The 22,788-nt window shown below is 36.8% G+C and overlaps 1 protein-coding gene across 2 annotated transcripts in view; it reads right to left on the reverse strand.

Annotated features, from left to right (window-relative positions):
- Positions 1–22,788, reverse strand: part of UNC80 (unc-80 homolog, NALCN channel complex subunit) — a 188,215-nt gene that overhangs the window by 144,516 nt on the left and 20,911 nt on the right. For both annotated transcript variants that reach the window (XM_011369629.1, XM_011369628.1), the window contains exons 8-13: positions 10,219–10,480; positions 9,014–9,148; positions 6,604–6,820; positions 5,812–5,952; positions 4,518–4,786; positions 3,089–3,460 (exon numbers count right to left, since the gene is read on the reverse strand). In XM_011369629.1, coding sequence (XP_011367931.1) covers positions 3,089–3,460; positions 4,518–4,786; positions 5,812–5,952; positions 6,604–6,820; positions 9,014–9,148; positions 10,219–10,480 — 1,396 coding nt within the window. The remainder of the gene's footprint in view (positions 1–3,088; positions 3,461–4,517; positions 4,787–5,811; positions 5,953–6,603; positions 6,821–9,013; positions 9,149–10,218; positions 10,481–22,788) is intronic.

Consider the following 22,788-nt stretch of genomic DNA (forward strand, 5'->3'; position numbering starts at 1 on the left):
CAATGACTGGTCAAGGGTATAAAGAGGGTGGGGGGTGTAAAGGTGGTCTCCCTTACTTCACTTGGGGACTATTTCGATAAGCCACCCTAGCTCCAAAGCTCCCTCTGTGATAATGGGCTGAGGTCTCTGTTACAACTACATTGAGGTCCAACTTCTCCCTTTGCCCCATCCTGTTTCTCTTATACCTCACAGATGTTGATCTTGAGAAGACACCTCGGGAAACCTCTTATACAGATATCTCCACATCTGACTCTTTTTAATAAGAACTATATAGCTCAGATGGTTGCAAATGGAAGACTCAAACTTATCAAGAGGCATCTATCTATCTATCATCTATCTATCTGTTGATCTAGCGATCTATCAACCTATCGATCTATTGACTTACCTATTTGTCCATCCATTAATTCTTATGTTTATATGTACCAATTCAAAAATGTTTTAGTTTGGATTCAAATCTTAGTTCCATAACCTTGAGCAAGTTACATAACCACTCTGTGCCCTACAAAATGGGAATTATAATAATACCTACCTTATGAGAATTAAATGAGTCAACACATGTCAGACACATAATAATAGCAAACAAGTGTTAATTATTATTTCCAGATATGAAGCACTGCTATCCTTCAGGGTAACTTTGTGCAAATTAGAAAAGGCACTCCTTTGGGTGGATGAACCAGGAAAAGGTAATCCCTCTAAATCAGGGGTCTCCAACCCCCGGGCTGTGGACTTGTACTGGTCCGTGGCCTATTAGAAACCAGGCCACACAGCAGAAGGTCAGCGTCAGCAACAGGCGAGCAAACAACGTTTCATCTGTATTTGCAGCCGCTCCCCAGCACTAGCATCACCACTTGAGTTCCACCTCAGATCATGAGGCATTAGATTCTCATAGAAGCACCGGTCCCTGGTGCCAAAAAGGTTGGGGACCGCTGCTATAAGTGAATGCAGCCCTTGGGTAAACAGCTCAGTGAGCAGAGTTTGAACTGGAGTTCAGTCCTTACTGATCCCCTTAGTCAGAGCCTCTGTGTAGTCCACGGACTGCACAGCCAGAGGCAGCAATGCCTCAGAAATGATCAATGTGGGTAAGGCTGATTTGGAAGATGGGTTAACATACATTTTGAGATTATTATGTGGTCCTTTAAAATAAAAACCTAGCTCCAAAAGCTCTTTGTAAATATCTATTCAGGCTTGTATCTTTTCAGATTTTCATATGTCCTTGGGATTTAGTTTCCTCTCACAGATGACATTCAGAAAGATGTATCAAGCAAGCTACAGGCAAAAGTCAGGAGAGATATTAAATAACATTTCAGTCTCAATACCAGTCAGTGGCAAATATAGAAATAGAAATTAGATCTTCTTTTTCGAATTAATCAATTCCCCATGCTTCTGGTATTAAGCAGGTTGCAAAATTAGATAAACCCCTCAATTCCACTGAAAATAACAGATGGGTTTGGGAAAGTACAGTCCTGTGTAAATTACAAATACTATGCACTTAACCTACAGTCAGGTTTTATTTTATAAATTTTTTGCACTACAAAGAATATTATTTTGCAGAACTAATTGCAAAATACTTATCTATTGGTGGCTGTTTTGAAGAACATATAACCTGACTTAAAATTCCCATACTAATCAAAAGTGAGAACTTTGGTCAAAATAACACTTACATTCTCATGCATCTAGTATAACACCTACATTTTAGGTAGTCATGAGACTTGCAGGTCTTCAATAAGAAATTAGGTGACCTAGCTTGATAGGTAAAAAATGGAACTTCACTATTTGCTATATTTATAAATTTGGTCCTTAGAACTTGTATTTGTTTGCTGATTTCTACATAATTGCTGACTGAATGATCTCTTAGATCTTAGAATCCAAGATTAAATCTCTTGTGATCTATACCATCATTTAGATAATTTTCAACTAAAGTAAGATATGAAGATCCTCGGATTGTTATCAGTGATGTATGAGGGGCTAAAGAGTTGGGAATCTTAAGTACCAGAAGATACTATTAGAATGGGAAAACAATGTATATATGATTAAGGCAGAAGAAGAAAATCCTAAAGAAAAGGTTCAGGAACCTGAGACTAGTGGGGCAGGAATATTTGGATCAGAGTCCAAGAATATTGGGAAGATAGAAATACGCGAGATGAAGAATGCACATTAAACATGCATTAAATGGGACTGGAAAGAGATGGAGAATAAATAAAAGAGAAAGGAATACTGCAACACCTATTCAGATGTAAAAAACTCATACTCTATAAGAAAAAAAGGACAATTCATAGATTAGATAATATGTAGATGGTAGAACTCTGCACAGGGTAATCTTACACTTGTAAACACTTAATCTAATATGTCATCTGTTAGAGATTAAAATCTCTTGTTGATTTCAATTTCTTAACAGCATTTTCCACTAAAACCCCATAATGAAATCAGTGTAAGTTATATGAATTTAAGCTGTGGTATTTCTTATTTAAAACCCAAACTAAAGGAGAAAGCTAATTCTTGATGTTAAGTGCAGTGAGATTAGTGTCCTAATGAGAAAAGAAATGAAAAAGTTTGTTTCCTCTCTGTGCGCATACAAGAAAAAGACACCATGCTAGCACACAGTGAGGTGGCAGCCACCAAAAAGCCAAGAGAGGGGGTCTCAGAATAAAGCCTCCCTTGCTGGCACCTAGATCCTTGACTTCCCAAACTCCAGACTGAGAAACAAACTTCTGTTATCTAAGCCACTTAATCTATGTTCAGTCTGAGAAGACTAAACACTACTCAGTTGGTCAGACCTTGAAAGAGGCTATCCTCGATGGCAGACTGAGAGTTATCATAATGCAGTGTATCTGAAATGTTCTCCTGCAGAAGTAACATGACTAGGGAATTAGCCCTAACATTGCTTCGATGGCAACGGTTTTTGAATTTAGAATATAGTTTCGTCTCTTTCTACTAATGCCTGCTGAGGACCTAATGAAAAGATTTCTTGACTCACCAGTTTCTTGCTCTAGTGACTAGTTGTTCTGAGCCAACAAGATGCTGAAAAGGACACACTGGAAAGTAATCAGGGGCAACATTTTATGAGGATACAGAAGGCGTTCAGTCATACCTTCTCTTGGTTCTTATCATTCTTCTCATACGGGCCACCTCCACCTCCTCCTCCATCACCTCCTCCATCCCCTCCTCCACCTCCTCCGTCTCCACCTCCTCCTTCGTCTCCTCCACCATCTCCAGCTCCACTAACTGAAGGGCCCCCAAATCCACAGGTGGAACTTCCAGATACTCCTTTGAACTGGAAAGTTCCCTCACTTGGTCTTTTTTCCATAGTCTCATTTTCCTTGTTTTCACTCTTCTTTCTGTTCTTTTCTACACAGGGCACCACACCAAGTTGAAGCAAGCATTCGACAATGTTCAGTGCCACGTCACAGATGCGAGAGCTGATGTCATGGTTAAGGACAAGATAAACAGCCTTCAGAACCACCTAGGGGAAGACAGAAATAAACAGAGGTGATTAAGTTACCTGGATTGTCTCTTCCTAAATAGATTTGGTTTCTCTGTTTAACCCATTTCCTTTAGGATGTTCTGTGTGCTTGAGTATAAATAATTCAGGTAATTTTCAGATGTTCCTATCTAAGTTGGTTTGAGACCTTATGTATGTGCTTAATAGAGGATAAAAACCACCCAATGAATTAAAAATGCATATATATATTAAAACTTAGCATGATATAGACAGTTAATCAGGATATTAAAGCATAACGAATTAATGGAGCGTAATTATTTGCCCAAATGGAAACTTGTTCAATTGCTTTTTAAATCAAAGTATTTAATCCTTTGCCTTTCATTGTCCACCAATAATAGATAAAGCAAAAAATGACTTCCCTACACACATAATAGAGGGACATTTATGCATTCACAATTGTGTCATTATTTACACTTCAATTCTAAATGCTAAATATTTGCATACTTAAATTGTGTCCTTTTTGATTTTAACATTTCAAATTATTTGCTGAGCCAGGTTCATTAATGCAAAATAAAAAAATTTATAAAACATAATTGTAAAATGTAACAACCCTTTCATTTGCTAATAACTATAATCAAGACAGGCATTCTTGCGAATATAAGTCAAATCTTTTATTGGACTTCTGTCACATTCTCTTGCTACACAGGAGGTTTATAGTCATATTGCTTTATATTAAAAGAAAGTAAACAGAATTCTTTACTCTCATTGTAGAAAAAAGGGGACTTAGCAAACACACTCACATTTATATATATTTATATGTGTATAATCAGGATTCACTAATGTTTTGGATTACAAAAATATTCTGAGATCAGATCAAATCTAATGTAATGCTTGCAAGAAGGGAACGGTGCATCTAAAATGGCTGACACATTTGTGAAATTTTTTATATGGGTAGCTTTTTCACTTTAAGGTTCAACATTTCTGAGAATCTATATACCTATTTTACCAAACACTGCTAAAACTGGACCAAAGAGTCAATATCTCTCAAACTTCAGTAATAAAAATTCTTGTTCCTTACAGAAAGATCCAGCATGCCATTTTTGTGGACAAAGTTATTGGTCCCATCAATATGTTCTGTGTCCTCCAAGTAGCTGTAGTTTATGCAGGAGTCTGTGAGGCTTCTAGGCAGGTTTGCACACGCCAGGGGTTCATGTGGCATCTCTGGAATAGGTACCTGGTTGCAGAGCTTCCTCATATGCTCATTGAAAAAGTCTGCGTAGCCTACATTAAATGATGCCAGTGTGGTATTGAAGGTTGCAACTGTGATGGTAGAGATCTGGGATCGCACTAATAAAAAAAAAGCAGAGTCTTAGTTTTCTCCATGTTAACCTGGGACATTACGTCAGACAGTTGGACTGTTATTTAAATCATGACCACAATTACAGCTGTAGCTTTTGCGGATATGTGACTTCTAATCTCAGAGCTATTCTAAACTCCCATGGAACTGCCACAGGTGTTATGACCATGTAATAAATATAAGATAGTGAAAATTATAGAAAAATATGAATTCCAGGTGACTTCCTTAAAACCCAGGCTAGAATTTAACTCTTGTCTAATAAGTGGATTTTATCCACTGTTAGATGACAGACCTATTAATATAGTTAAATTGGTTTAACTAAAGTATTTCCCTACAAGTTTATGGCCGTTAAACTATTTGGTTTTATTTAGTATATTTAAACAACAACTAAGAGGAAGGATGCTTTTTCTTCTTTGCTTTAGAGTAATGGAACATAAATCTGTGATTAACTAGGAGATGTCATCAAATACTTGAAATACAGTCCAGGGAAAAGAAGGATTAAATTATGCTCATAGGTTAAGAGCACAGAATTAAGAACAGATCTGGATTCCACCTAGGGACACAAGTTTGCTCACATAAGGCACATGTGGCACTTATCTGAAATACGAGCTGTCTGAAAGGGGAATTAGTGGCTTCGAAAGACAGTGACATTCCTCCTGAAGGTGGACAAGTCCTTCAGAGGGCCATCATAGAGGGGAATGAAATCCTGGATCTAGCTGTCCTTCAAATCTTGTCTAGACCTGTGGGTCTATGATCTTTGAAAACAAATATAAATGGCTTGTCCTTGCTGTCCCTCTGAGAGGTATGGGGTTCCTAATGTGCTGCAATAGTTCTTACTCCTAAGGGAATTCTAAGAATGGCTCACAAGTAAATTACCAGACAATATAATAGATGAATGCAAGTTTTCAAAAAGCACAAAGAGCCAGATTACAATGAAAAAACGTAACATGGAGTAAATACAGGAAACAGGAAAAGGAACCTGAACTCCCGCCTGCAGGTGCCACCTCCGACCCACCTTCCTTGATGGTATTTTCTCCATGGCTGTTGGAGTGGTCCGGCAGGTCACTCACCAGGGTGTGATGGGAATGCGAGTGCCTGGCACTCAAGCTCTCCATCTCAGTGGCTGCATCTGAACTGCCCCGCCGGGTAAATTTCCCTGAGATTGACAAGAGCAACACAAGAGAGTTTTAAAATCTGAAAGATGCTCTGCCAAGATTTTGTCTTTCCAAGGGACAGCAGTGAGAGTGAGAGGCACAGCAAAATAGCAGGAATTGAACTTGCCTTGGGACTACTCAGGGTCAAGATGATTGATGAAGTTGCCTGTGATAAGGTCAGCCCCCAATCTAAGCCAAATGTCAGAAACCATCTGCTGGGCCCCTGCTAGCTGTCAGCTCTTAATTTTCAAAGCTAGCCTTTTAAATATGCCACCCAGAAAGAAAAAAATAAGCTCCTTTTTCTTTTCTTTAATCTTCTCTTTTTAGCATTCAAGTTAAATAAAAGTCCATCTTTGGATTTACAACGAAATTTAAGGCGCATGACCCTCTAAGGCTATGTTTCCATGTCTAGAATAGGTAATAAGGCCATTACTTGTTTAATTATACAGGATTCTTGAATGATTAATTCAATTATCTGCATTTCTTTGGTTATGAAGACACAGCATGATTTTGTACTGGGAAGCTAGCTTTGGGGCCCAAATTTTTTGACTAAAGTGTTCTAGAAAGACCTAGATTTTCCCAGAAGCCCTAGATCCAGATTACTAAACAGGTCGCTCAAGCTCTGCTCTACTTTGGAAGGTCCCTGTGGTCACCTAAAATGGTGGTTTGCCAGCCTCCTTTTTCAATGCCTCTCCTGTCTTCTCCAAGTCCAGAGAAACTTCCAAAGGAGAATGTGCTGCGGGTCGGAGACACATCCAGATGATCCTCGTGAAGCAAGAATGGCACTCCCATTCTTCGCGGCCTTCTCTTCCCCGTGTGGTGGAACGGGATGGAGCCTTTCCTTTCTCGGTCTTCTTTGCGGCTCTTGAACTATGAGGATGAGAAATGAAGAGTTAGGCATGGGGCAAAGGAGAGGTTACAGTTTGCTTTTCAAAGCGTTCCATGATCTGCAATAAAATACAGGAAATGTTCCAGGAAAAGGAGAGCCAGAAAGTCACTTAATATCATGCAATAGAGATTGGAGAAATTTCTACAATAAATGTTACAAGAGTAAAAGAAACAAAGTAAAAAGTAACATAGTCCCTGGGTCTTTCTACTGGTTTGGGTTAGCGCAGTGGTTCTCAAAGTGTGTCCCTGGACCAGCGGCATCAGCATCAGCTGAGAAATGGTTAAGAAATGCAAATTCTCAAGTTCAACTCCAGACATACTAGGTCAGAAACTCAGAAGGTGAGGCTCAGCAGTGTGTGTTTTAATTAACCCTGTAGGTGATTCTGATGCATGGTAAAATTTGAGAACCACTAGGTTAGAGTATAGGATTCTAGAGTCACCATATGGATCAGCCAGTATTTTCTGTTCTGTTTTTCAAAATTGAGATTGATTGTTTTAGCCAAACAACGTCAAATGTGTGGTGCTGGTCATAAGAAGAGTCAAAGAGGATATAAAGCATGCATTGGTACAAACCTATTACTCTTACTAGTCAAACAAGTTCAAGTGCCAGTATAAATAAGAATTTAGAAATGTTTGGGAAGCTTTTAAAATAGACCAATGTCCAGGCCTAACCTTCAGCAATTCTGACTTACCTGGTCTGGGATCAGGCCTAGGCACTTGAATATTTAAAAGCTCCTGAGAGATTCTCATGAGCAGTCACTACTGATTGATAGGAAAACTATGGCCACTGCCTGTTATTGCATTATCAATGAAGGTAGACATGGCTTCTTCCTTAGCAATACCCCGAGCTCATAGATAAGTCGATAGTATGTTCTGTGCCTTTCATCAACATAACCATTTTGAAAAATAGAAAATAAAGCCATCACACATATATTATTCTTTACATTATTTTTTATTTGATTAACTCTATATACTTATTTAAAAAGAGAGGTGGAGTGGTAGCTTCATAAGAGCATGAACAATTTAGCTAGAAGATCTAGTTTTGAGTTTGGATTCCACCTTTCACAAACTACCTAAAGTTTCTAAGGCTTGGTTTCATTCTTTCTTCTTTTTCTCCATCTCTTCCTTCTTTCCTTCATCTCACTTAATTCTCATCACATTTTAAGCTAAGTATAATATGTACCCAATTTACAGATGAAGAAACTGATACATGCTTTTGAAACCCATACATATAATTTAGAACAGGGGTCCCCAGCCCCCTGTTAGGAACCAGGCTGCACAGGAGTGAGTGCAGGCAAGCGAGCCAAGCTTCATCCGTATTTACAGCCGCTTCCCAGACCTAGCATCACTGCCTCAGCTCCACCTCAGATCATCAGGCATTAGATTCTCACAAGAGCACCGGTCCCTGGTGCCAAAAAAGTTGGGGACTGCTGATTTCAAAAACTGTTACATATCATTTGGTCAGTATCACACAAACTGAAAGTGGCAGAGCTAGAATTTGAACCTTGATCAAGTGTATGTTCTTAAACTTTCATGCTAAAGATGCCACCTGTAACTTCCCATCTTCAGGACTCTAGCTCCTCATAGATGCTCAATAAATTTTTGTTGAATGGATACCTACACTGTGACTTATTCACAAAGAAAGTTATGACAGTAGTAAATCTAGTAGTCTGTTACAAGGATTTTATACTTTATTAACAGAGCTTGGTTTGTTTGTTGTCTTTAAACAGAAATGACTTCAAGAATAAGTGTTTCATGATGATCTCACCACTCTGAGAACTTTATGCTGTAAGACTTGGTTTCTTAAGTGCAAAATGGGCAGAATAAGGATCTCATTGGATTAAATGAGAAGTATTTATATAAAGTGCTTGATAAAATGAGATGAACCATACAATTGTATATAACCATCATTGCTACTACAATATATCCATCGTCACACTTCTGAAAGCTCATGCTTTGTAACAACTCCATGGAACATTTAGAATGGTCAGTGCACTCATGCACACAGAGGGACTTGTACAAGGTCAAGCTGCAAGCCAGTGTTACAACTGAGAACTGACTTCTGTTTCCTGAGGTCCTTTTTCTATACTACAACACAATCAGAAGCACCTCATGCCCCACTTTTTTTTTTTTTTTTTTAACCAAAATATAAAAAGCTTAAATGGCTCTACTCACCTTCTTAAAAATGTTCATGCCAAGGTCTGAAGAAAGATCTGGGACAGCAGACCTACGCAGATTGGTCAATGAAACCTTGGAAAAGGCCTCAGAACTGAGAGATTTTTCCTCTTCATTACATTTCATGGTGAGATCCTCAATAGACAATAATAAAGGAAGACTTAATGATCAAGGACTTAGGGCTTTGCATCCAAATACTTTTCTTATTGAGATACCAAATGTTTAATAGAAATATGTCTACTGTTTTCATATCTATGATGTATTTAAATTATATCCAGACTTTTAGAATCCAAATCCTGCTACTGAGGAGACATATTTTCTGTTAATTGTAACTTCTATTTGGAGTTTTCAACAGTGAGACCATGAAGCTCTAGATTCAGAAACACTAAGAAAATAGGCAGGAGATAGTATTTCTTTTTCTCTTTTTATTAAAAAAAGTGGTTTTCCATCTAATAATACACCAAAATCATCTACTACTAAAACAGTATATGACTTTACTTTGATATTGTATTGCTCATGTTTATTTTCAAAATATGCAAATGCTTCTCAGACACAGCCAGTTCATGCTGAAGTAAACCCAAACAATTCTAACACACCACAAATCACATTTTTCTCTGCGTATTCAACATATGGTGTTTATGAGAAAGCAGGGAAAAAATGTTCAAGCTGATATTAGGACATTAATTGATCAAAAAGTTATTTTCAGGGGGATGTCATCACATCATTATACATTCAGTTTATTACTCCATTTATCAATAATAAATAGAAAGACTATATATAAAAAAACCAATATTCCTAACGATGACATTGAGGCACTGAATAATTATGAGTTATGCGAAAGAGGTTAAATCGTGTTTAGTAAAACACTAGTGCCACACATTTTATGAAATCAACAGATTATATGTGAGAACTCTCTTTTTAGTAGTACCTTGATTATCTAAAACCGAATATTCCATTTATCTGTATCAACAGAGGCTTACTCTAGATTAGTGTGTGCAAAAAGCATTTACGTAGCACTTCCGTGAACAGTAAATTAAATGCTAAAGAGCAGCAAAATAGTCTAGCAGTAAAAAACAGCATCAGAGTAACCCATTAGCCAAATAGTCAGCACTGGAATAAGTAAGAACTGGATGCACAAGAGAAAAAGAGACTCTGTTATGACCAAAGCTGTTGATTCAAATGACAATGGACTGAGTTTCTCTTACTTGGGTTTTATGGGTGTTCACTAGTGAGGGAGCTGCTGCCACCATTGAGCTACTCCTGGGTCTGGGCAAGAGAGGAACATCTGGCTCTGGGGGCTTTTCTGGCTTCTCTTCCAACATGTGTCGCAGCCTTTGTAGATAGTACATCAGAGACCACTGAGTGCCTTCCTCAGACCAGTGGGGTTGGAGTAGGCAGCGAAGAACAGCAACATCAAAGTAGGTGGCGTAGCGGGACCTTTGGCATGGAGGTATCACAAGAGAGACCCTGCTCCCAATGGAAGAAAGAAGATGATTATATGGGCAATCATATGTTCCAAGGGGTGGCACTTGGTTTATAGCTCTACTTTTCTCATTTGTTCATTTATTCATTCACTTATCTCTTTCTGGTTTACTCTAATATCCTCCTAACTGGTCTCACTCATTATACTTTTGCTAGACACAACCTAGAAGTAGAGACACTGGAGAGAGTTTTGAGAGATAGTTAGGAAATATCCAGGCAACAATGCCTACAAAGGTACAGAGTTTTTTTTAAAAAAATAATGAGTTTGGGGTGGGTGGAAGAAAATCATAAGTTATTGGTATAATTGATGAGTAATGTGGGTGGTGGACAATGACGAGTCTGCAGAAACAGATGAGGTTCAGCTCATGATGATTCTTTTATACTAAGCTATCAGGTTTGACTTTTACCTCGATAGAAATGATAATGATATTTGTGTACTTCATTGGACTATTCTAATTCCAGTTGTGAAAATATTATGTAAAAGATCTAGGAAACTGCAAAGCATTAAATAAACAAAAGTTATATATAAGGAAAATTAAATTATTTTGAAAACTCAATTTATAGGTATTCATGTAAGATAGCAAAACTAATTTTAAAAATCTCAATCTTAGGGTTCTGGAATTCTAGTATTCAGTTTAAACACATGACATTCATTACTTAGTCTTCAATTTAATTGTACTATGAAATAGTTTTAAGCAAGTACTCAGCATAACACATCATCTTAGGGGGTATGACAGTAAGTTTAACTTCTTTGCCTTGAGAAACGTATGGTCCTGTGAAAATGACAGACAATAAATAACAAATTATAAAATTAGTACTTCTGGGATCCAATATGTAATCTTAAATCTAAAATTTAAACTTAACCACCAAGCACAGTTTCTTCACGAGTTAGATGATATAAAAGCGAAAGTATTGTACCTTGCTATCAACTAGCAAATGGTATTAGTTAAAGAATTTCAGCAAAAAAATTCAGCCACTGAGAGTGAAGAAAGGTTTTCTTAAACTTCCAAGACTCATATTTTTTAAATTGAAGATTATGACTCATTACTGATTCAAGAGATTAATTCAAAAGGATATGACTGCTATTAATATGTTAACTAGAATAAAAACCATCAGAATATACAAATTGAGTAAGGAGTAGTATGGTTGGTGAAACTTTTGTTTCACTTCACATATTTGTCATGAGTTAAGACAATTTTAATTTCAGCCGAGGGACTGAAGGAAGAGTCCAGAATTACATCAAGAGTTTATGAAAGGAACTTAACAAACAGAAGCAATGTCTTGGGCAGTAGCAAAATGGTAGCTTACAGATCTCCATACACAAAAAAGGGATAGGGCTTGTTATATATAGCCAAATGGCACCTGCTAACACAGGTGGCTTGTAGTCATGAGGCATGAGCAAGTTAAGAGCTACATAGTCCGAAGCAGTAAACAACTTAATGGGCCCACTTATCTATGAAAGAATATTCCCATCATCTGGTACAGGTCCACCCCTCTGGGGTGAACTGGCAATCAGCTTGCTTCCTAAGATGGCATAGGTCATGCCAAGTACCAGGAATCACTCTGGCTAACATAAGTAAAATATATTTCTCACTGTGGGTTGCAGTAGGAAGTTCAAATATACAAACCCAGGTCAGGTTTGATGCCCTGTCAATCATTTTCATAGGCTTATACTCCCCTATCAAAGCTCATGTCACACTGCCGTTTCTACTCTCATTAGTGGCATAGTCTGGAGGTGTTGAAAGGCATTGCCGATGTACACAGTGGTTTTGAATGTCAATGATATCTGGTAGTCTAATATGCCTAAATATTTTAATTGACAAGTAGCAAACTAAATATAAGTGAAAATTCAATAATATAAGGTGCTACAAATACTAGTTAACTGAGTTTGGCAGTCAGATGAAGAGAGGCTTTCTACAATCAGTTAAGTTTGTTATGCTAGAGTTTATCCCACTTCCAGGGAGCTAGAAAACTCTTCAGATATCAGCTGCATGGCAACTTTCAATCCATCAGAAAGTCCCATAGATTCTCTTTCCAACCACTTCTCATCAGCTCCACAGATACTAACATCTCTCATTAGGCATCTTCCTAGTCTTATTACTTTTTCTCTCATTCCTCCACTCCTCTGCTCAAACCCTTCCAATAGGTTTTTTAAAATCCTTGGAATAAAATGTAAGCTCCTCATAGTGGCCAACATGGCCTGCTTAATCTGCCTGTGTCTACCATGCCAAACCTCATTCTTTATTATGCTTGCCCTGGTGTGCCAGTTATTTATTTATTGCCTCTGAGTTCCAAATTAATCTTTCGTGCTTGCTCTGTGAAAATGAATTCCAAGCCCTCTCTTTTTGGGGTCTTTATGAAGGCTTCATTATATTGGCATGATTGATTAAATCATTGGCAATTGGCTAGTGATTCAACATCCAAGTGGGGTTGGTGAACTTGAAAGTTCCAACCTGCTAATCACAAGGTTCTTTTTTTTGGCAGACAACCCCCAGCCTTAAGTGCATATCCATTAACATAACAAAATACAATTTATCACTCTCATCACCTAGGAAATGCTAAGTGTTTTAGAAGCTCTGTGCTACAAACTGGCACAAAGACCAAATACATATTTCTTATTATAATTCACACCACAAATTCCAACCAAAATTCCAAAGGGATTAATCTCTTATAAATCAACAAGACTTCTGAAATTTAACTGGATGGATGAATAAAAATTTGAGAATAAGTGAAAAAGGTTTAAAAGGAAGTGTAAAGAGTATAAATTGCCAGATATTAATCTCTGTTTTACAACAATAATACTCAGCCAATGTAGTACTGATTAAAAAATAGACAAGAGTTCAGTGGTATAAAATATGGAGTTACAAAAGATTCAAATATTAAATGAATTTAATCTATAAAAAGGTAATATATCAAATTAGTACAAAGGATATATTTGTCAATAACATTGGCATAATTGACTTACTCTTTAGAAAAATTTAATTAGGCCTATCTTAAATTAGCATATTTTATTTCCCAAGTAAAATCAATATAGATTAAGATTTAAATGTAAAAATACGAAACCTTAATAGTATAGAAAAACATTTGGCTATTTTGTATAATTATGGAGTAAAGAGGAACTTTATAACAATGTAAAGGCCTCAAATTTAAAACAACACAAATGCCCATCAACAGGTAACTCGATAAAGGAACTGTGATACATCAGTTCCATGCACTTCTACTAAGTAGTAAAAAGAGAGAACTATTAATATACAATAATGCTGAGTGAAATAAGCTGCCTCCCCAAAAAAGAGTATGTTTTCATTTATATAAAATTTTAGAAAATTGAAAACTAATCTATAGTGACAGAAAAAAGATCAGTGGTTGCCTGTGGATGGGGAAAGAGTGGACAGGAAAGGGAGAAATTACAAAGGGACACAAGGAAACTTTTGGAGGGTGATGGGTACGTTTGTTTTCCAGATTGTTTTCTGAATGTGTATAACAATATGTAATAAAGCAAAGAGTGACTAGAGCTGAAGCTTCAGAGTTTTATTTAATTCTGACTTTCAATAGACAAGTATCTATCTTACATTATTATGGTAATCATATATTAGAAAGAAAACTGGGGATTAGAGAAAACTCATTAATTAATAGGAAGAGAAGAAGAGAAAAAAGAAATATGAAAAGCAGAATAGATAAAAAGCACAAAGTAAAATAAAGTAGAAGATATAAGTAAAAAATGGCAAATATCAAAATAAATATTAAATACACTAAGATAAAAGATAAAAATTATCACATTGTAATATATATATATATATATAGCTTTACACAAATTTGCTTCATTCATTATCCCTTGGATGATGTGTTATGCCTGCATTTTCACAGTATTCGATTATCTAACTTTTCATTATGTAATCATTTTAATAGAAAGGCTGAGTCTCAGAATTTTGTAAGTTGCTGAGTTTTCATAAGAAGCATAAAGGCTAAGTTCAAAATTAAGGTTCCCATCCTGGGCAAGATATCTTTTATTTGCCTCCAACCCCCACTCCTCAATCCCAACCACTCTCTACCCTTCTCTACCTCCCTATCCTGGAAGATCTATCTGTATAGGCTCTATTGAGGGCTCCCCTGCCTCTGGCCCCCTGTCGAACCTAGCAGAAGGAGGCTCCCAGAGAAGACTGGAAGGCAGAAGGACAAGGACTTCCTCCTTCCCAGAGATTTGCCTAGGGCTGGCTATGTGACGTAGGGCTGGCAAGAATTGTGCCCACTGATGGTCACAGCTCTCACTAATTACTCTCTCTATACAACTCTCCACAACTGCTCCCTCACTTTGTCCTTTCAGAGTGGTTAGGCCTCCTGCTGGCCTGATCCCTGGAGTACTGCACAAGCTCTTGTGGTTTCCCTACATCTTGTTCAAACCTGTGCAAACAAACCATTTTAACCTCTTCCAAATTACCCAAGAGTGACTTGTGACTTGGTTCCTGACTGATTATATCAAAGTCCAGTTTGAGGGAAAATAACTTTGATTCTCCTCTCTGCCAGTTTCCTAAGAGACCTTCAACACTCTTCCTCGGCACACCTATCCCACTCTAAAAAGCATGGATTAACCCATTCCTCTCAACATATCCTTTATACCTAGAATAATGGAATTTTTTCCCCAGTAATATACTCTTGGACTTATAAAGACAAAATTACCCAGCTGGTAGCAAACTGGGTAATTTTAGGTTCCTCTAGTATTTGTGACAATCATCTGCCTTATTACAAGGGCCTGTGAAAACTTCTGGTTTCTTGACTAGGCTCTGGGATTAAGGCAGATATTAGTTGTTCAACAGAATTATTGACCCCACATTGTACTAGCTATCCTTACCTTTTACTTTCTGCCCTGCATCTGAGTGTCTGCAAATATTTCTAGCTAATAATTTAAATTAGGGAGTTCCTAAATTATATCAAATCCCTAGAGCAGTGTTCCATATAATGAGATGTCAATGGACTACTTCTATGTGAATTCCAAGGCGGGACAGGGAGGAAGAAGGCTATTAAAAATACAGACTCCCAGGTATTACCCCAGACTTACTAAACCAGAATTGCTGGTGCTAGAATACAGGAATCTTTCTTTTAAACAGTATCTTCTGGTTATTCATAAACATTCTTAATAAGATTAGAGAAAAATTGCCCTAGAGAAACATGCAATGCATGACTTTGCACTTTTAAGCCAACATTCAAAGCAATTCTTATATGGAAACACTAACTGGAATGTTAATAGTTTTGCTGCCAAGGGAGCCAGATGACTATATTTATGTCTTTCTCCATACACAAAATTTGACTAAAGTAATTACTAATCATGCAGTTGAGTCCCAAAGTCATTAACTATTTCATAACAGATCATGTCAGTTCAGCTGATGATAGATTGTGTAACAGCAAAATTCTACTGATATAAGGCTGTGTGTGATCAGAGACTAAAAATGTGTCTGTAATCTAGATAATCAAAATTTGTTAAGTAAATTTACATTTCAATTGTTTAATATTTGAAAAGACTCTGTTTGAAACAAAAATATAGTTAACAGGGCATTCTGTAGCAAATATTTTTAACCTTCATTTTAGGTGTTATTCAAGTGCTAGTTTATTTAGCTTAAAGTATGAGCTATACTAGAGTGAGTAGTCAATAAAAAAATGATCGATACATATTTTTATTTCATTTAAAACAGCATTATCAAATGTAATCAACTTTTCACTAAGTAATCAATAAAAGTCATTTTAGTTAACTAACAAACTAATTAATATGTGGGAAAATTTATAAAACTAGATAAAGATGGTATGGGGACAGCTCATTGTATGATATAATACAAAAATTCTTTCCAACTCTAATATCTTATGATTCTATTAGTTATTTGGTAGAAAAAAATGAAAAATGAATATTTTGTGAAAGTATGAATACAACTGTATTCTAAGTGGTATATGTAAAAATAATGAAAATAAGTACAAATACAAAAAAATGATATTTATATTTACCTAGTGAGCTCATGGATGATTTTCATTTTTAAAGAAATATTTTACACCTTTAAATTTTTTTCTATAATTAGCATATACTTTTTATATGCATAGAATAAATAACACATTGTTACAGATAAAGAAAAAATTGTTGGAAAAGGTAAGAATTGCTTTAATCTATTTTCTAAGTAACTGTGGCTTCAGAAAACCAAGATACTATTAATTAGGTTGGGAGATGCTGGTAGAACGCATCCAAGGTAGAAAAACACTGGAAAGAATCTGTGGAGGCAAAGAACTGTGGAAATCAGTCTTGACCTTATGCAGTATTTAATGAAGCAGAAATTAAGTCTATGCAAATGGTAATTAAAGATGAAATCTCACATTAATTAAAAAAAAAAAAACAGCTACCTGTTCACTGATTGCAGAGTTCAGGAAAGAGCGATGTTCAGTTCAGTCAAGGTCAGGGCAAAAAAGACGATAAATTGGATTTGTTTGATACAAGCAGCCAGCTTTTTTTCCTAGGATATTTGCACTGCTTTGTTATTAAAGTTCTCTTTACTTCTGATTAATAAATGAACTCCTCCAATGAAGACACATCAACATGAGCATTTTTTGAAAGGTCTACCTTGTGCATCATTTCCATGGCAACCAGCCACTGCAGCTAGGCAGAGAAAAGACCTAATTCACTCTTCAAAAGTGCCACTGATTCATGTCTAATTCACATATGTGGGTAAAATTGTGCTGTGGGTGATTGGTGATTGTATGTCAAGAAATACACATATATGTAGAAGTTTGAACATGACAATACCAGAGTTGGGGTAAAGAAACACATCTTCCCACAGAGAGGAAACCTTTGACATTATAGTCAGCTTTGTCTTTACGGGCAAATCAGATTGGAATCATTAACATGAAATTTTGTCAAAGAAAATAAATATCACTTGCTATTTATATTTGCAAATTTCCAATGCTTACTACTGCTGAGAAAAAATTATTCAAGAAATATCAGCTCTTGGATATTTTATGACCTCAAGATTTCACCTTGATATTGTTTTCAATAATTTTCCAAAGTCAGGCAGAAGCATAGTATTTGAGGTAAGAAGTGCCTTACACTTAATATAAATTAAACTTTTTGGAATTTGTGTAGAACAGCATTAGTGAAGGAGAAATACGAAGATACTCAGTAATTGAAAATGTGGATATAGACAATAATTATAATTATTATGTATAAAATGATGGTGACAATATTATCATTATTGTTGCTTGCAGCCAGCCTCCAAAATAGGTCCCAATAATCCCAGCTTCTTGGTATTCACATCTTCATGTAGTCCCCTCTCACTCTGTACGGGTCGGCTGGTGCGACCCACAGAATATAGCGGAAATGATAGCATGTCACTTTGGAGATTAGGTTATAAAAGACACTGAAACATTGATCCTGATTGTTCTCCCTCTTCCTGGGATAATTTGTTTTGGGAGAAGCCAGCTGTCGTGTCATGAGCAGCACTATGGAGAGACACAGATGATGAAGAATTGAAGCTTCTGGTCAACAGCAGTCTAAGTGAGCTTCAAAGCAAAGTCTCAAGCCCAGTCAAGCCTTTAGATGACTGCAGCCATGGCCAACATCTTTAAAGACCCTGAACCACAACCACTTAGCTACGCTGTTTCTGGATTTATGATCCTCAGAAACTATGTAAGATAATAAATTTGTTTAAAGCTGCTAAGATTGGGGTAATCTGTTATACAGCAATTGATAGTTAATTGATACACATACAACAATTGATAGCTAATTGATACATATACAGCAATTGATAACTAATCGATACATATTTTGGTACCATGATAAAATCCTAAATTTTGGAAATGGTTTTAAAACCAGCCAACAGTCAGAGACTGTAAAGAGTTTGAAGAGCGTGTTAAAACATAAAAGCACAAATTGCCTTGCACAAATTGCTAATACCTTAACTTTAAGGAGGCTGCCAGTGAGGGCTAAAGGAATATAAGAATATTCCTATTGGAAACTGAAGGAAGGAGGGTCCTTGTTTTTAGTAGCAGAAAGTTGCCTGTGTGATATGGGAAGTTAAAGAAATGTGTTTAACAAACTAGGTAATCTAACTAAGGAGATTTCCAGATAAAGTGTTGAAGGTGACTTTGGATTTCTTCTTGCTACTTATAGTAAATTGAGAAAGAAGATAAATGAACTAAATGAAGCCCTGTTAAGGGCTAATGAGCCAGAATTTAATGATTTTGAAAATTCTCACCCCCCCCCCCCAAAAGGGAAAAAAAGCCAAAAATAAAAAAAGGCCAAAAAACAAAAAACAAAAAAAAAAAAAAAGTGTTCTACTGCCAAGGGATTTACAATTTAGTTTGGCAGGTCAACACTTAATAACAAAATATAATACAGCGCAGTATCAAATATATGGTAAACAAAAGTTCTAACGATATGGTAATGGAGCACAGAGAAAGGGTCATAGAAGGCTTCATAGAAAGGATGTGTCCTTTAAAGCTGCACCTTGAGTGATGTGTAGATTTTGGCAGGAAAAAGAGGTATAATAGTCCTCGGCTTCTCCTTTTGTTTATCCAAAGGGTCATCTTGCCTGAAATAGTCCAGAATCACCCTATCTAGATTTCCGAAGGAGAACAACCATGTACTATAGTAAAATGCAAAACACATAACCAATAGAAGGTGAAAGATATGCAAAATAACTAATCTTTCAGATGCAGACAATGTTTGATCCTCTGAGTCAGCAAAGAGGAATGACTCACTGCTTCTCTTCTTAAGGGCCTTCTATTTTAATTGGGGGAATTAGGCAATTAGTATGACTTTTATTTTAGAGATTATGTACAGATTGTATAAAAAAGGAAAATTTAGCCCAAAGTAGAGAGCTTAGAAAAACTGTAATAGATTGATTATTGAGTTGAGTCCTGAAGGGTCATCATTAGATGAAAAGAGAAAAATGCAATATAACAAGAGGAATAAATTATTCAGAAATCAGAATTTGAAATCAGCATAGGACATTTAAGGAATTCTAAGTAACTCAGCATAGTAGAGAATAAATGTGGAAAAGAAATGGCAAGAGGAGTGGGTAAAGGAGTGGGTGAAGATTTGCTTAGTAAGGAGTTTGAAATGTATCCTGAAAACTATGGGTGGCCTCTGAAGGTATATTAGATAAGGAAGTAAAACAATCAGATCTGTATTTTAAATCACTTTCATAACAGCATATATGTAATGGATTAGGAGGAAGCAATGCTCAATGTGGAGATACCAGTTAGGAACAGTTGCAGAAATCTAAGTAAGAGATAATAAGCATCTGAACTAAGGCAATGACTAAGGTCAGAGAAAAGGGAAAGGTTGTGAGAGATTTTAAGAAGGCAGAATGTAAAGGAGTTGGGGTAAAGTGAACCTCGTATTTCTTAATTAGGATGTCTGGGTTGATAGTGATACATCTACTGAAATAAGGAATATAGAAGAATGCAGTTGATTTTAGAGAGGCTGAGTTTGAGGTGCCTGTGAGGTACAGGAAGCGAGGTTTATCAGTCTCTTGATTACATGGGTATGGAGCTCAAAGGGTTGTCTAGATCGGATACAAAGGTTTAAGACTCATCAACATATACCTGTTGATTAAAATTATGGCAGTAGATAAGATCATTCACAGGGAGAATGTGAAAGAGAAGAAAACACCAACAGTAGAGGAGGGCCATGGAAGACAAGCCAAAGAAAAAGTCTGGAAAGGATCAGTAAGTGAGGTAAGGAAAAAAAAAAACAAAACAGTGGAGTGAAATGTGAGGAAAGTCAAGGGAGGACGTGTTAGGAGGGGTAGAGTGTCCAGAGGGTTAAAGGACTAAATAAAGGCTGAGCTCCAGAGTTATTAGGGGAGTCAGGAGAAAGTGATGCTAAGCATCTAGGAATATTTTTGTTCTGGAAAATGACAAATTCTGGTAAATAACCAAAACACGTCTCCTTTTAATGAAGGATCAAGTGAAAAAGAGGGCTCCTTTAAGACATAATTCGGGAGATGCGTAGGTTGCTAGAAGAACTCAACTGTGCTCTTGCTAAAGATCTCACTTCTCATGGATGAGTAGTGAAGAGCATGGATTGGAGGTTAGTGACTGGGGTATAAGTAGTGGCACAACATCAGAGCTAGACGGCAGCCAGATAATGTGGCACCTTGAGGGGCATATCGAGGATTTTGAATTTTATTTTGATAGCAATGAACAGCCATTAAAGGAGCTAAAGTGTAGGAGTGGCACGATTAATTTTTTTCCATGCGTCTGTATGTTCAATATTGGATGGTAGCAAGAGTAAATCAGAGGCGAGTAATAAGTGGGCTATTGCAGTACTCCAGGCAAAAGGTGATGAGTGGCTTGTATGCTGGTGGCAGCCTTAGGGATAGGTGGACGTAGGCAGATTCAGAATATTTTTATATCACATGCTTTTCCTTGGCCTTCCTTACCTCATAAATTTAATCGCCATTCACCCACTTGCTCAAGCCAAAAACCTCAGAGTTATGTTTGACTCCTTTCTTTTTCTCACTTCCCATGTACAGTCATCAGCTCTACTCCCAAAATGGATCCCAAATCCAACCTCATCTCAGCCTTTCCACCCTTACCACCCTAACCAAGTCATATCCTCTCTCACCTGGACCAATGCGACAGTCTCCTAACTAGTCTCTGAGTCCACTTTTGCTTCCTGAGTTTATTTTCCATAAACCATCTGGAGTGATCTTTAAAAATTGTAATTTGGTTGATGGCATTCTAGTGCTCAAACAACTCCAGTGGCTTTTCATCACACCTGGGAAAATATCCAAACTTCTTGTCATATCTTCTGGGCTTCTATATAATCTGACCCCTCACGACCTCTGTGATTCGCTACAATTTACCCCCTTTTTCACCACTGCCCACTGGTAACAGTGACCTTGCTATTCCCAAAACACACTGTTATTCCCACTTAGGAGCCTTTAGACTTTTCCCTCTGCCTAAAATGCTCTTCCCAGATCTTCCAGAGGTGCTCATGAGACTGCCTGCTTCATATCATTCAAGCCCCTGAAATAGAGCCCACCTTCCATCCCTTTGCTTCACTTTTGCCTTCATAGTCTGAGAGTAATCTGGAAATAATTTTATTCATTCATTTGTTTATTCTTTTTTATCTATGTACTTTTACGTAGAAGTAAAATAATTTTATTCATTCATTTGTTTATTCTTTTTTATCTATGTACTTTTACGTAGAACTCAAAGAAAATGAGTTCTTTGACAACAAGAACTTTGACACTACTGAAACCCTAGTGTCTAGAATAAACTTAAAAGATATAGATGTGAGTGAATAAATAAAAATGTAAATAATACTGTAATTATAAAGCCCCCAGTTCTGTTTTTGGCACATTGAAAATGTCCAATTAAAGGTAGTTCCTACTGTTATTCTCTTTAGTCTTGTAACCTAAGTGACTACCTTTCCACAAATCTTTTTAATTATGTCTTTGTTAGTAAGTTATTATTGTCGTCAAATAAAATGGGAGCCTTGGTGTGGTGAGGGAGGGTCATCATGATAGTAAATTTTGAATAAGTGGAAAGCTAATATGGGAAGAGATCGTATCTCTTCAAAGGACTGTGGTGGACATACTTAGTGGATTCTCATCTGATGGTGTTCACGCTCTTTATAATCCTCCTCTCGAGTGAGAGCAGGACCTGTGACTTTCTTATAACCCATAAAACACAGCAAAGATAGTGTGATGCCACTCTCATAATTAGGTTATTTTATACGATAAAGGTGATGAGATGTCACTCCTGTGATTATGTTATATTATAAAGACTTTGTATTAACAGACTGAAATTAGATAGAATTTCTCTCCTTTATTGGTTTTGAAGAAATAAGCTCTCACATGATAAGTTGGCCTATGGCAAGGAACTGTGGGTGGCTTCTAGGAACTGAGAACAGCCCTCAGGATAAAGCCAGCAAGAAAACAGGGACCTCAGTCCTGCAACCACAAGGAGATGAATGCTGTCAATAACCTGAGGGAACTTCTAAGTGCATCTTTCCTCAGTCAAGCCTGTGAATGAAACTGAAGCCAATCTCGACACCAGGGGTTCAGCCTGGTAAGGCCCTGAAGCCAAGAACCCAGCAAAGTTGTGCCTGGATTTCTGATATACAGAAGTAGTGAAATAATAAATATGTGTCATTTTAAGCCAGTAAGTTGTAATTTGTTACACAGCAGCAGAAAATTAATATAAGAAGCATAGACAGAAACTACAGGAAAACAAAATTTGGTCAAATATAAGAAGCATATTCCACTAAACAGAGCTATCTAAAAATAGAATGAGTTTTATCTGAGAATATT

This window comes from Pteropus vampyrus, unplaced genomic scaffold, assembly GCF_000151845.1.
Source record: "Pteropus vampyrus isolate Shadow unplaced genomic scaffold, Pvam_2.0 Scaffold152, whole genome shotgun sequence".
Classification (NCBI taxonomy): Eukaryota; Metazoa; Chordata; class Mammalia; order Chiroptera; family Pteropodidae; genus Pteropus; species Pteropus vampyrus.